We start from the raw sequence: 14907 nt of genomic DNA, 5'->3' as shown, positions 1-14907 counted from the left end.
CTCCCTCTCTTTCTGTTTTTTACACTCACATGCTATATGGCAATGGAAATGAATGATCTACACTTAAATATGCAACAGTATGAATCTCAACCCTGTAATATTGAATGGAAGAAGCCATAAGCCAAAGAGAACATATTCTGTAATTCCATTTATGTAAAGTTCAAAATCAGGAAAAACTGATCAGTTGGAGAGGGATAATGACTGGAGGGGCATAAATTAGTAAGTTTCTGTTTCTTGATAAAAATGCTAATTACACAAGGACATTCATCTTGTGAAAATTCATCAAGCTGTACATTTATGATTTATGTTCTTTTATGTATGCATGCATGAATTGTATGTTATATTCAAAAAATACTGTTTTGAAATCTATCCATGTTGGATCTTAGAGGTTGAGTTTATTCATTTCAACTCTGATTTATAAAGAGACCACAGTTTATTTATTGATTCCCTTATTGGAGTTCTAGGTTGTTTCCTGTTTTCCTGTTTCAAATAATGCTGTAGACAGTATTCTTTTACATGGTTTCTTGTAAACATATATGAGAGTTTCTTTTAGATATATAACTAGAGATGGCATTACTGGGTCCTAGTGTATGCTAATCTTCAGCTTATCAGATATTATCAAATTGTTTTCTAAAATGATTTTATGTAAGAATGATGGAAAGTTTCCATTGCTATACACACACACACACACACACACACACACACACACGTCACCACTTTTGTCAACCCTTAAAATTTTGCTAGTGTGATGGGTGCAAAATGATATATCCCTAATATTTTAATTTGTATTGTCTGGCCATATGGATTTCCTTAGGTATTTTTTCTTCCATTTTTCTCTTTCGGGAATTACCTATTTGTATTTTTGCACATTTTTCCTGTGGTTAATTTTATATTTATTTCTTGATTTATGTGCAGTTTGTCTTGATTCTCAAAGTCCATATATTCAGAAAAACTTCCATTTGTGACTTTAACATGCTGCTAGAATTTCAGTTGTAGACTTTAGATTTGGAGTAATTGAACCTTCTTAAGAATATTTTTCCTTCAGGCTCTTTATCTTTTTCCTGTCCCTGTTTGCCTACCATTGCTCCTTCCAATATTACTAGCACATTTCAGCTATAGGGGATTTTTTTTTCCTCTTCTGTTGATGAGAGGGGGTAGTAGTGATATGGGGAGGGGGAAATGATAAATAGAAAAATAAATAAAAATTTGACAAGTTTATAAAAATGATAAGACTATGTATAAAATTTGCTTGTGACCATTCTTGGTTGTTTTGTTTATTTTACTTGAAATACTTTCCAGATCTGGCATTCCACAAAGGCCAGCTATTTTGTTGTATATTGTCTCCCTTGTAGATGCTTATCATTATCTGATTTGTGTGTGTGTGTGTGTGTGTCTGTGTCTGTCTGTCTGTAAGTGGAAAAGAGAGAGAGAGAAATTATTATCTGATTAGTTGTGTGTGTATGTGTGTACAGTTTGGGGTCGGTCTTTGTCCTATCCACTGCTTATATATGAGGTCTATGCAGTGCTGTTATCCAGTGGGTTCTGGAGACAGTTCCATGTATTGATTATATCCCAAAGTAACTATTTTAACAGTTCAAAACCCTCTTCCTCCAGTGCTTACTTATGCTTTCATTTTTTTTGTGATCTTAGAACATGACCAAACACTTGGTAGTTGTGCTTCCCAGGTACAGAGGTGGCGGGGCTGGAGTAAAGGAGATGATGGAGACAGTGTTTTCCTCTTTATCTTCTGGCAGGGTGTGGTAATACCAGCAAGGGCTTGGAGTTCCTGAACTGTTTTCCAAGTGTCACGGAGCCTTTGAGGTTAGAGAACCTTCCTCACAGAATATCCTGGCCCAGATTTCTTCAACATTCCATCCTTACTGCCTCTGACTTCTGCCTTAAGCAGGATCAGTGCCAGAGGAAAAGCTCGTGACCCCCGGCCATGGTCACAAAACCTTGGCTGATTTCGATCTTGCAGCATATTCTCTTGGCATGAATCTCTCAGAGAGGTGCCAGTTTAGCAGAGCTTCACTAGGAGTTCTCTTCCGAGAGTAGAATCTGATTTTTTTTTAAATGGTTTAATGTAACTCATAAAGAAACTTGAGTCTTAAGTCAGTGTGGAATGACTAATCCCTAATTTATCAAGTGCAGAAATCTTTGAGGTGAGAAATAGAAAGGTCATAAGCAATACAATTATGTTTGCTGTATGACCAAAGCAGTATAAACTTTGGCAATTAATTTGGAAGTGATGATTTTAAAGTATTTTCTGTACCTTAGAGAAAACTCTAAATAAATCCCTGAATATGGTAATCCTGGGCCTTATTCTTATTTTTAAGAATTGTACAAGTGATGAAGATTCTTGTTTTCCTGGGCACCATGTCATTATCACACTTAAAATATTAATAATTCCAGTAACGTATATTCCATATTTTCTCAATTTTCTCAAAAAATCTTTGCTTTTGATTTCTTTGTCTCTTATTCTGTAATGTTCCGCCAACACTCCCCACTCCCCACTCTTTGCTTTTTCATGCCATTGATTTATTGGAGAAGCCAGGTCATCCGCCCTGTAGGATGTCCCACTTGCTGGATTTGACTTACTGCTTCTTGTGGTGGTATTTAACTTGATCCTGTGTCTAGGCAGCTAGAACAAAAGGCTTGATGAGCTTCAGTTCAACCTTTCCTTCCCTTTCCCCTTTTCTTTCCTTTCAGTGCTATACACCTGCTGTTGCATCACTTCTTCATACACATCTTTCTGGTTGTCCCCATTTAGTTATGCTAAGATTCGTGTGTGGATTCTCTTGGTCCTCTGTTACTTACTTGGTGCAGAGGTGCCCGTTAGAATCACTTCAATGTCTTCTAAGATTCTTAAGAATCCAAGATTCTAATTTAGCAGGTCTGATGGGTTTGGGGAATAACATCTATTAAAAAACACATGGAAAAATAAAAAGCCCTCTACCTTTACTCAGATGTGGTAAGAATCATTATCTTTAATATATTTAATATATAATTAGAGTGACAAAATTTACTTTTATGCAGATGCTTTGGGAATATATGTTTTGTCAAAAAATGAAGCCTAATTAAAATTATTAACTGGAGATGTTTGAGGCTGCTGTGATGTAACAGAAAAAGTACTGACTTGGACCCAGGAGGCCAAATCACTTTTTCTCTCTGAGACATTTTTTTAATGTAGAAAATAGGAATAATAAGATATTTATTATAGGCTTGTTTTAATGATTAAATGAAATGATTTATTTGGAAGCAGTCCAGCACCTGGTGCTTAGTTGAATAGAAACCTAAAAAGCATTACAATAAGTAGATGTTTTTAATCGAGGTCTTTAGAGTAAAAGCTTAAGAAAATTGAAGTAACAACCTCTCAGGTGCTTATTTTAGCCGTATCTTTATAAGCGTTTGTTTTTGAGCTTGTTTTTTGAGTGATAGGAGACTGATGATATATAGTTTTAATATATGTGTAATTAATGTGGCCTTTTGGGAAAAACAGCATGTGGAATCTTATTTTTTCCCCCCTTATTTTCAGCTCCATTTACCTCTTAATTCTCCTTTGCCTGGAAGTGAATTGACCAAGGAACCTTTTCGTTGGGATCAGAGACTCTTTGCACTAGTGTTGCGGTTGCCTGGCACCATGTCAGTAGAATCAGAACAGTTGACAGGTGTGCCTTTAGATGACTCTGCGATCACACCAATGTGTGAAGTGACAGGCGGTAAGTTTCTTTGCTGGCAGTAATTCAGTGACTTAAGGCAGAGTTTATCCGAATGTTCTAAAATGTACATTTCAAACACTTCATGTTTGTTTTTGTTCAACAAGTTAATGTTAGGAATTAGTAGACATATATGGTTTTAAAACTATATCGACGAACATCTATGATCTGATTTGAGTGGATTTAATACTATTGGATCTGAAATGAATGGTATTTCTTTCTACCCATATAGAAAGTGCTGGTATTTGAAATTGTTAAACTTCTGCCTTATCTATAAAGATTACCAATGGTTCATGTATGCAGTAAAATTATTTTCTCTGAAAAATGAACAGAATTTTGAAAATCATCCCATTAACCGTGTAATGATTAATTCCTTGGTTAAGCACAATTTTCCCTAGAGGCAAAGAGGAAGCTAGAATAGTAGGTTAGAGGAACAGGTAGTGAGGTCTTATCCAGCTAGTTCAGGTAGTCACTATGTTAAGTGAACAATAAGGATACTCTTGAAAGAGAATATATAAATAGACTCAGAACTTCTGTAATGTAGAATTGGTCAGCAGATGGGTTAAATTCATACGGATATGTATTGAGTGTCTACTGTGTACCAAGCACTGTTCCATGCTTTAAGACTGCAGTAGTGAATATGACAGGCAATGGTATTCTTGCTTTCATGGAGCATTTTAGTTTTTACCTAAGGAATTTACTTTAGTACTCACCTAAGACTCTACTAAAATGTCCAAATCTGGCATACCACTATTTCACTTGTGTCAGGGGCCCATGGCCTTAGTGTCTAGACACAGTCTCTATTGAGACTCCATGATAGCCAGCCGTGTAACTTAAAGGAAAATCTAAGGTTTAATTAAATTTCGGGTGCCTTTCTTCTAAAATTCTCAGAAAGGGTACCCTACACAGGTATGTGAAGTAACTAAGTTAGGAAGTTATTTTTCACATTATTAAATGTTCCTATTTATAGAAGTACTTTCTGGTGAACTCTTGTAATTCCTTCACAGTTTAATTTATTAAAAAAAGGTATATACATACATTTTTAAGGGGAAAAGCCATCTATCTAAATTTGAAAATTCACTGTTAACAATTCCTTGTGCATGGATGATATTTTTCAATGACAGTCCTCATTGTTTCTGTGGGTAGATTGACATTTGTATTCAGAAAATTTTAGTTTTCAGCCTTGGACTGGCCCACTTGCTTAAATTCTGATTTTTTTTTTTTTTAGCTCTAGGGTTTTTAATTAACAGATTGAAGGCCTTGAAGTTGTAATTTATTTACGCTCTTGCCTTGGAAATTTTTTATTATACACTAATTAGTTTGAACTCAGAATTTTATTATACATTACTTTGAACTCAGAATTGATAAAGTTATGGGACTGTATGTACTATAACTTTTGTCTTCTAGGATCAAGAATATTCAGAGTGTGAAATGAAGTGAGTGGTATAATCAGAGAGGGTTGCAGTGAACCTGAGACGTCATGTAGTGGTTAATATCCTTGCCTTTAGGCAGTAATGTACTAAAGCTATTTTGTTTATTCTTGGAAAGGAACATCTCCAGAGGAGAAGATTCTGAAGTCACCCTTGGTAATATCTTTCAATGACCCAGAAACTTTGGTCAAGAAATTAGGAAGCTCCCTCAGTACACATCCTGAATCTCTCCTGATGTAGTGGCTTATTTGCCTCTTTTCTTGCTCTTGCTATAGGAATAATGAGAAGCTGTTCAAATGCCACTCACCTTTTCATAGATCTGAATAATATGTGTTCTTTTTTATTATTTTAAAAGAATGTTTACTAAAGAAAGTTTTGAGGATAAAACACTAGAAAAACAGAAAAGCTAAGATCCATTGGTATTGCACTATCCAAATATGTAATCACTACTAACAATTCATGTGCATTTTTTAACTTAATGATAAGAGTAGTGTGTGTACATTTATTTTTCCCATTATTGAATAATTCATGTTCACTAAGGAAAAGTTGGAAAAAAATGTGCCTGTGTTGCCAAAATCATTAATATGTTTTCTATATATACTCTAAAAAAGTTGTATAATTGTAATTGTAAGCATTTTTCTTTCATCATCAGGTAATTAATGAGTATCCACTCTATGTAACTGTTTTTGATGCTGGGAATGTAGCAGGAACAATAAACAAAGGTTACTTTTTGGACTTTGTGACAGATAAAATCATAAAATGAATAAATAATAGTATTTTAGAGAGTGCTACTTACTGTGAAGAAGTAGGGTAAGGGTGTAGAGAGTAACCTGAGGCAGAGAATGAATGTTCTTGGAAGGTCTTTCAGGAGGTGACTTTTTTTTTTTAAACCATAAACCTAAAAGATATGCTTATACTAGTTTGATTCAATTTAATATATTCCTTATCTTTGGAGATTATTATATTTGTTTAAATAAATAAAACATTTATTCTCTTATAAATTACACATCTCTAATCTTGAAGTTAAAGCCACTTGTTTTACTAGGGATTAATCATACTTAGTTGTGTCTTAAAAATATTAATCCCTCTAAAATTGTTGTTACATCGTGTTTACTGAGTCTTTATTGTGGTGGAACTGACCTAAAGCATATTACTTGCAGGTGTATAGCATAATGATTTGACATTTGTATATACTGTGAAATGATCACCACAGTAAGTCTACTTAACATACAAGCAGAGATCTGAATAATGGAGTAAACCATACAAAGATCTACGCAAAGAAAATAATAAGGGAAGGAACACACTCTATATTTTTGTGAGCAACAGGAATGCTGATATGGCTGGAGCTTACATAAGGGAGGAGTAGAGGGTAATAGGTGGGTTTAGAGTGGTAGGCAAAGGTCAAATACTGAATAGCCTTTTAGGCTATAGTAAATATTTTTTATTTTCCAAGTGTGATGAGAAGCCATTGGAGGGCTTTTTATAGGAGGTGACATCTGATTTCTTTTTCTGAAAGATCACTTCAGGTGCTAGATGAGAATATACTGTAAAGTAGCAAGAATAGAGGCCAAAAGGCTAGTAAGCAATGATAGCACTTTGGTTTTAAGTGTTGGATTTGGGGGTGGTGAGAGGTGGTCTGATCAAGGGAGAACTAAGGATGAGGGCAGTGAGAGCAGAATGAATCAATGATGATTTTTAGATGACTCACTTGGCCTGAATAACTGAAGGTGAATAGCTGTGACATGGACTGAGATGGGGACACTGGGGAGAAGCACGTTTGGAGGAGGTGCAGGGATAGCAAAGCAAAAAATGCCTAATGGATATGATGGTGGAAGTCTTGAAGATAGAAAGCATTTTATAAGAATTGTAAGACATCTAGAGTAAATAAATTTAACTTTCTTAGCCTCTATAAGGGTTGTTGCCCAACTTATTAGAAATGTTCTTTTTGCCTCTTCGCCGTTTTACTAAAATGTTGGTGTAGTAGACTTCTGTGGGAATTTTTTTTTTTTTCCACTTCTGCCTTTAGACTCACTATATTTAGTTTGATTTTTTTTGTGGACTCTACATAACAGTAAGTGAGCCAGCTTCTTGACTTGAAGGTGTGTGCTTGCAAGCAGTGATTGTAGAAACTGTGCTTCAATACAAAGAGTCAGACATTATAAGGAACGAGTTTTGATCTAGAGGATAAAAGAAATATTACATAGGATATAGGCTCACTTTGTAAAAATGGCAAAATTTGCTATTTCCTCTTTAATTTTCAAAAGAATTAATTTTTATTATTTGCCAAGTGGCTCAAGTTTATTTTTTCTTTAATTTTCATAAAGCATCTTTGTAATTCTTTTTTATACTAAGATTATAACTCCTATGCTCATATTTTCTTTTTTTTTTTTTTTTTTAAAGATTTATTTATTTATTTATTTGAGAGAGAGAGAATGAGAGACAGAGAGCATGAGAGGGAGGAGGGTCAGAGGGAGAAGCAGACTCCCTGCCGAGCAGGGAGCCTGATGCGGGACTCGATCCCGGGACTCCAGGATCATGACCTGAGCCGAAGGCAGTCGCTTAACCAACTGAGCCACCCAGGCGTCCCGCTCATATTTTCTTAATTAATTGATGATAACACAGGTTAGAGGAGCAGAAAGAATTGCTACAATTTTACACTTTTAAATTTTTGTTTTTTAATGACTTCTTAGGAATATGCTTAAATTTCAAGAAATAAGATAATTCAACCTTTATATAATCTTCTAAACTTTGTGTATCGAGATGATTAATCTTTATATGTATTGCTTTATGTATATGTTTTGACTCAGAAAAAAATAATTTACCAATTCTTTCAAATAAGTGGGATTCCATATAGGCATTCTGTTTTAAATTAACAGCAGATTAACATTCTGATTTCAAATTAACATCATGATTTCCAGGGAACAAAGTATACCCAGATTAAAGTTTCTAATACCCAGTAAAGGTTTGAGTCTTGGGTGTACTATTGTATTAACTTGGATAGATTAACCTCTCCATGCTTTAGGTTTCTCATTTATAACATGGAGAAAGTAACCCATACTTGTTGCTAGGATTAAATAAATTAAATAAACTAATATGATAAAGTAATTAGAATAGTGCCAGGCACGTAGACACTTAGTAATTGGTAGGTATTTTTATGATTATGACTACTATTATTGTATACAGGTAAGTTGTTTGTTATTTGATACTTGTTTTTCTAAGTATAGCTGACGCTGATGACTTGAATCACACCACTGCCTAATGGTTTCTTTTCTGAGTAGCCTTTAACAAATCACATGTCAGGTATAAACTGATATGAGTAATTTGATATGTCAAATATAATGATATAGCTGTGTTTGGAAATAACTGGTGGAATTGGAAAAAAAGTGTAGGAATTTTCCATATCGAGCTTATTGCAAGTAACATTGTAAGATGTTTGAGCAGACTGTTTTAGTTGTGAAGGTTCTCAGCATTGGTTTGGACCAGTGCCCATGACAGAAATATGATACAAGTTACATATGTAATTATAAATATCATAGTAATCACATTAAAAAGGTGAAATTAACTTCAATATCTTTTGTTTAAGTCATTAAGTACAAAATATTTCAACATGAAACTGATATATAAAAATTACTGAAATAGTTTACATTTTTTTGTATTAACGTTAGAAAATCAGTTATATATTTTATAGTTACACATCTCAATTTGGATTAGCCATATTTCAAGTTCTCAATAGCCATATGTGGCCAGTGATTACAGTATGGGACAGCGCAGGTCTAGATACATTTATGGAAAATCCCTGTTAAAGAGATCTTTTCACTAGTATGTTTTTTTAACCACTAGCATTTTAATGCTCTGTACTAAAAATCCTATAGGTTAAAATATACAAAAGGATAATTCATTTAAGATAGGTTAATTCCCAGGTATGCAAGCCAAAGGAAATTCAGGAAAGGCACATGCTACCATCTGTGTTAAAGTGCAAATATGTCAAATATGCAGTAATTTCCAGTAGGCCAATTAATTGAGTATCTGCCATGTGCTTTAGCATTACTCTTAGTGATAATACTTTTGTTAAGCAGGAGTAAGATTTTGAAGGTTAGTTATTAGATGTTATGTATGTGTATTAAAGATAAACTATATTGGGTAATAGTTGGAGATAATTTTATATATATATTTTAAGTTATATTTTGCATAATATACATATATAATATACATATATAAATATATATGTAATGTGAGTTTTTTTCATTGTTCAGACCAAATTTCTGTTTTCTGTATATCTACATTTAGAAGAAAAAATGTACATACTGTCATAAAATGGAATTGTTGGTTGATTGAAAATAACTATTTTTGTTTATTTTTCCATAAGATAATGAAATAAGGCCAAACTTTGCCATTGAACTTTTGTTAATAGTGTCAGAAACCCAACTATGGTTCTGTCTTGCTAAAGGTAGAAATTTCTGCAACTAACTTTATTCTTTCTGTCTCAGGCCGCTCATACTCTGTATGTTCTCCAAGAATGCTTAATCAGTGTCTGGAGTCCTTGGTGCAGAAAGTGCAAAGTGGGGTGGTAATAAACTTTGAAAAAGCAGGACCAGATCCTTCACCTGTAGAAGGTATTATTGTACTTTTCTTTTCTTTTTTTTTTTTTTTTTTAAAGATTTTATTTATTTATTTGAGAGAGAGAGAATGAGAGACAGAGAGCAGGAGAGGGAGGAGGGTCAGAGGGAGAAGCAGACTCCCTGCTGAGCAGGGAGCCCGATGTGGGACTCGATCCTGGGACTCCAGGACCATGACCTGAGCCGAAGGCAGTCGCTTAACCAACTGAGCCACCCAGGCGCCCATTGTACTTTTCTTATAGACATTCTAAACTTTAACATTGAACTAGAACTGAAAAATTACTATGATTTGGCTTTAAGATTGACAAGGCCAAATTATTAAGATGACAAAATGGCTATTGATAAAGAGGGAAGATTAAACAGGAAAGTGGAGATAAACTGATAGTGGTTCACTAGCATCACTTTTTTATATTGATTGTCATAGCCTGAAATTTTATAGGAGCCAAAAACCTTATTAGGCATTTACAGATCAGCAGCCTCATATTTCCTTTTTAGTAAGGCCACTTTGCCTCTCTCCAGCATATATGCCTATCATGTGTCCCTTAATTCACAAGAGTGTTCAATCCTAGGTGTTTAATCCCTTAGCTACATTTTTTCTAAGTATCAAACTGGTCAGAAACAAATAAATGGTTTGTGTGGTTACAAAAATGAGGAACCAGCCTTTGCCATTAAGTTGGATTCTGTTAACTCATAGTTAAGTCCCACCTGACTTTATTTTAATATTCTGTGATCCTGAACTATTTATATTAGCTAGAGAGTATAAGGGGTTGCCCTAGAACCACTGGACAGCTTACATTTGAGATCCTCTGCATAGTATGACATAGCTTATAACAATAATTACAAAGTCATTAATGACAGTTGGCCGAGGTGATCCACTAGAGTGGGTAATTGAGAAAAGAGAAAGGTCATAAGGATAAAAAAAACTGGGTACTCTCAGAGGGGGATAATAGGGAAGGAGCAGAAAATGGTAAAGTTACATAAATTGTGTCACTGTGTCTGTTTTAAAAAAATAAGCTTTTTCTTTAATTGAATCTTAGACACGGAATGTATATTTATTCTTAAATTATTTTAATATTTGGCTTAGAGTTAGGTATCAAGTAAATGTTTACTGAACTGTTGAAGACAGTTGCTATTTTGCTAGAATTATTTTAGGTTGAAGGTAGATGCCTCGAATCTGGATTTGCATATTAAAATTATTTTAGTTAATTAGGCTTTAGTTAAAAATGATTTTAAAGAAATCTTCATTTAGCAATACTTACCTAGTATTTACTAAGCCAAGTATGATGATGAAGAGATTGGGTGTTTGCCCTTATCATCTGATAGGGAAAACACATCATTCATTAAACAAGTATCTACCATAAAGTAGGTTTTACCTTTTCTGAATGGGCAAGCAAAGGATACTGTGGGACTTCCTTTCAACTGTTGAATTCATAGTTGGAATTTACAGACTTTACTAGTTCGTGAATTTTAATCTAAATGTTAAGTAGTCATGATAGTAGAACCATTCAAAAGAAATTGGAAAATTCAGAATTGAACAAGTATTCGGACATTTTTATTAGATTAAGTAACAATGGATATAATTTAACTTTTTATGGTTTTTTTCCTTAATGATACTTAACTTTCTTTGTCTTAATTTCTTTGCTACAGATGGGCAGCCAGATATATCAAGACCTTTTGGATCACAGCCTTGGCATAGCTGTCACAAACTCATATATGTCAGACCAAATCCTAAAACTGGGGTTCCTATAGGTCATTGGCCTGTTCCAGAATCTTTTTGGCCAGATCAGAATTCTCCAACACTAGTAAGTACCAAAATGACTGTGACCTTGTAATAGTAACCATTTAACTGCTTTTCATAGTAGTTTTAAGTACTGCTATCAAAGGTGTGGCTAATTTACAGGAATTAGACAGATGTTCAAAGAGCTATGGTAAGTTATTATGTGATTTAGTATTGTTCATTATGAAGTAATAGAAAAAAGGTGTCAGTTTCCTTTAGAATCTAATACTGTGCTTATGTTTTTATTATTGGCATCTGGGTACAGAATCATAATGTAACAAGAGTTTCTCTTCGGTCTCTAAATATTAATGTAACATAAGGATTTGTCTCTAGGACGCAATTTAGAATTTAAATGAAAGTTTAGAAAATAATTCCAATTGTTTGTAATCTTTTAGGACGTAGTCTTAGAAATTCATGTTGACTTTCATGGTTTTATGTTATGTCCAGTGTTTTCATTCTGGAAGTTTTAAGTAGAAATGACTTTCTGGTCTTGTTTATATGAATTATTTTTAGAAATAGTGAGGTTGGGACGCCTGCGTGGCTCAGTCGTTAAGCGTCTGCCTTCGGCTTAGGTCATGATTCCAGGGTGCTGAGATTGAGCCCCGCCATCAGGCTCCCTGCTATAAACATAGGGGTACGTGTATCCCTTAGAATTAGTGTTTTTGTGTTCTTTGGGTAAATACCCACGCAATTACTAGATGGTAGAGGAGTTCTATTTTTAACTTTTTGAGGAACCTCCATACTGTTTTCCACAGTGGCTGCACCAGTTTGCATTCCCACCTGCAGTGCACGACTTGAAACCTTTAAACTTTAAACCTATATCGACTTTTCAGGGCAATATTTACTTTTGCTCTATACAAGGTCTATAAAGCAATATTTCCTCTATTTAGGGATTTAGTGAAGTAGTACATGAAATTAAGGCCTTATAAGAAGTATCTTTTTTATTCCTTTTCTTTTTTTCTGATTGAATCATCATAGTTTTAAAATCCGGCCTTTGTAGAGAAGTGCTTAATTTCTTTAGTCGTTTTACTTTCTCTTCTGAGAAAGTAGAGACTTTCATAGAATAGATATCATATTTGTACGAAATACTGTCTTGTTGGTTATTCATTCTGTTGTATTTAACACCTATAGTAGTATGTATAGTACTTGTTGAGTCCTAATAGAAAGAAATCCAAAACCAGTGTCACAAGCATTATCTGTTAATATTGCTCTAGGGGTCTATTGCAAATTGTTAGATTTTGAAGTGTGGGTAGGATTTCAGTTGTGGGAGGAAACAGTATGAGAAAAAAGTATGGAAGTAAGAAAGAACAAGGTGTATTTAGAGGAATGAGAAACAGCTGAGTATAGGTGGATCATAATATGTGTGTGGGACAATTGCTCATGACTTTAAATGCAAGGTTAAGGAATTTGATCTTTTCTCACTGTGATGGGGTTCACAGAATAAGTGAAGATGTTTTTAACAGAGTGCTGCTTTAGGAAATTTAATCTAGTGGTTTTCATCTGCAGTAAAATTAGGAGATGAGTTGGATGGTAAGCAGGTTATCTAGAGGGCTATTGCTAGGATTCATTTAAGAGATTTTAAGAGAATGAATTAAGATGATGGAAGAGAGAATCATAAAGGAAGAGACAATATTGGAAAACTGGCAAAATTAATTAAAGGATATTAGAGGGGAAATGAATTTTTAATAATAATGGTATTCAAATACAAGGTAGTGATACTGAAATTAAATGTGATTTGTTAGACACTGGTTCTGAATTTCAATCATGGCTCCACCAGTTATTAGCTATGTTTTGGTCAGTTATCTTCTCCAAACCTCAATTTCCCATCAGTTAAATGGAGATAACAGCTATCTCATGGGATTGTTTGGGGGATTAAATGAAGTGATAAATGCAAAATTTTCTTTGCCAAGTTCTAGAAGACATCCTCCCCCACTAGCACGCGTTTTTCCTCTTGGATCTCAATATTTTCATTCAAAAATATAAGTGAGTTTCATGGACTGATTCAATAAGATATGTGTCAGGTACATGTGAGATTCAGGAGCACAAGATGATAAAACATAGTGCTTACTTCTGGAATCTTACCATTCCATAGGAGGGTCAGACTTGTGAGCATAATACAAAACAGTGTGGTAACTGTACTAGCTGCATGGAGCAGAGCCCAGAGGAGGTGGTGCCTAACTGCCTGGTATGTATTTGGGGTACAGGGCAAGAAAGGGTGTCAGGAAGGAAATCTCTTAGATGTCTTACTTGCCAGTTCAGACTTCAAAACTTTGTAATATGCAAGGGAGAAAACAATAGAGCAGCCAGGGATAACACGAAACCAGGGGCATGAAAAGAAGCTGATCTACTTGGGTAACTGCAAGTGGTTTGGCATGGCTGGAGCACAGGGTGTATCATGGTGTGTTAGTTGAAAGGCAGATAGGGACCAGATCATCAAGGATCTTTGTATGTGATATTTAAAGAAAAGAGTCTGGGTCCTATTTTTAGGTGATTGGTTGCTACTTTTACCAAATAATTTTAGAGAGGGAAATTACATGATCATATTTATATCTCATGGCTATGGGATTGATTGGAGGGAGCTAATTAGAGAGGTTAATTAAAAATAAGCAGTTGTACTAGTCTAGTCTGAGAAATGATGAAGGCATCAATTAGAGTACTAAGAAATAGAAGATAGAACTTTTTAGAGAGATGAGAATTTATTATTGACAGAAGGCAGTAAGTAAATACTAAGCACCTGCCAAGTTTATGTGTTCTGCCTAGTGGCTTAAGAATTTGTGAGATTTTATCTAGGTCTTTGTGACAGTTAAATAATGAGGGTAAGGAGGAGATACTAAGGATAACACCTAGGTTGTTTTTGTTTGTTTGTTTGTTTTAAAGAATTTATTTATTTGAGAGAGAGTATGAGAGAGAGAGCACGAGTGGGGTGAGGGGCAGAGGGAGAAGCAGACTCCCCGCTGAGCAGGGACCGCCCCCCCCCCCCCCCCCCCCCCGCAATGCAGGGCTCCATCCCGGGACTCTGGGATCATGACCTGAGCCAAAGGCAGATGCTTAGCAGACTGAGCCACCCAGGCGCCCCAACACCTAGGTTTTTAAAACAGGTTTTGTAGTTGGGGAAGAAATAATGAATTGCATAATAATGTGTTTGAGGGACTTATAGAAGGTTCTGGTTCTGTTTAGTAGACAGCTGGAACATAAGAGAAGTGAGGGAGATTTGGTCCTGACACTGGATTTGGGAGCCACCAGGGTATAGGTAGTAATGGAGTAATAAGAATCTTTTATAGCAGTAAAATTTCAAATTATTTCCTCATAGCTCATATTTCTTTCATCAACCTTCAATCAGTGAGATTTTTTGGAAGGAGATTATTGGG

General features: G+C 34.9%; 1 protein-coding gene across 2 annotated transcripts in view; it reads left to right on the top strand.

Moving 5' to 3' along the window:
• The window catches only part of INTS6 (integrator complex subunit 6), a 92832-nt gene that overhangs the window by 55157 nt on the left and 22768 nt on the right, over positions 1–14907 (top strand). For both annotated transcript variants that reach the window (XM_036080900.2, XM_078070405.1), the window contains 3 exons: positions 3536–3719; positions 9634–9759; positions 11410–11564. In XM_036080900.2, coding sequence (XP_035936793.2) covers positions 3536–3719; positions 9634–9759; positions 11410–11564 — 465 coding nt within the window. The remainder of the gene's footprint in view (positions 1–3535; positions 3720–9633; positions 9760–11409; positions 11565–14907) is intronic.

This window comes from Halichoerus grypus, chromosome 4 (genome assembly GCF_964656455.1).
Source record: "Halichoerus grypus chromosome 4, mHalGry1.hap1.1, whole genome shotgun sequence".
NCBI lineage: Eukaryota > Metazoa > Chordata > Mammalia > Carnivora > Phocidae > Halichoerus > Halichoerus grypus.
Note: the sequence above shows the minus strand (reverse complement) of the source record. Positions and strands in the feature narration are given on the sequence as shown.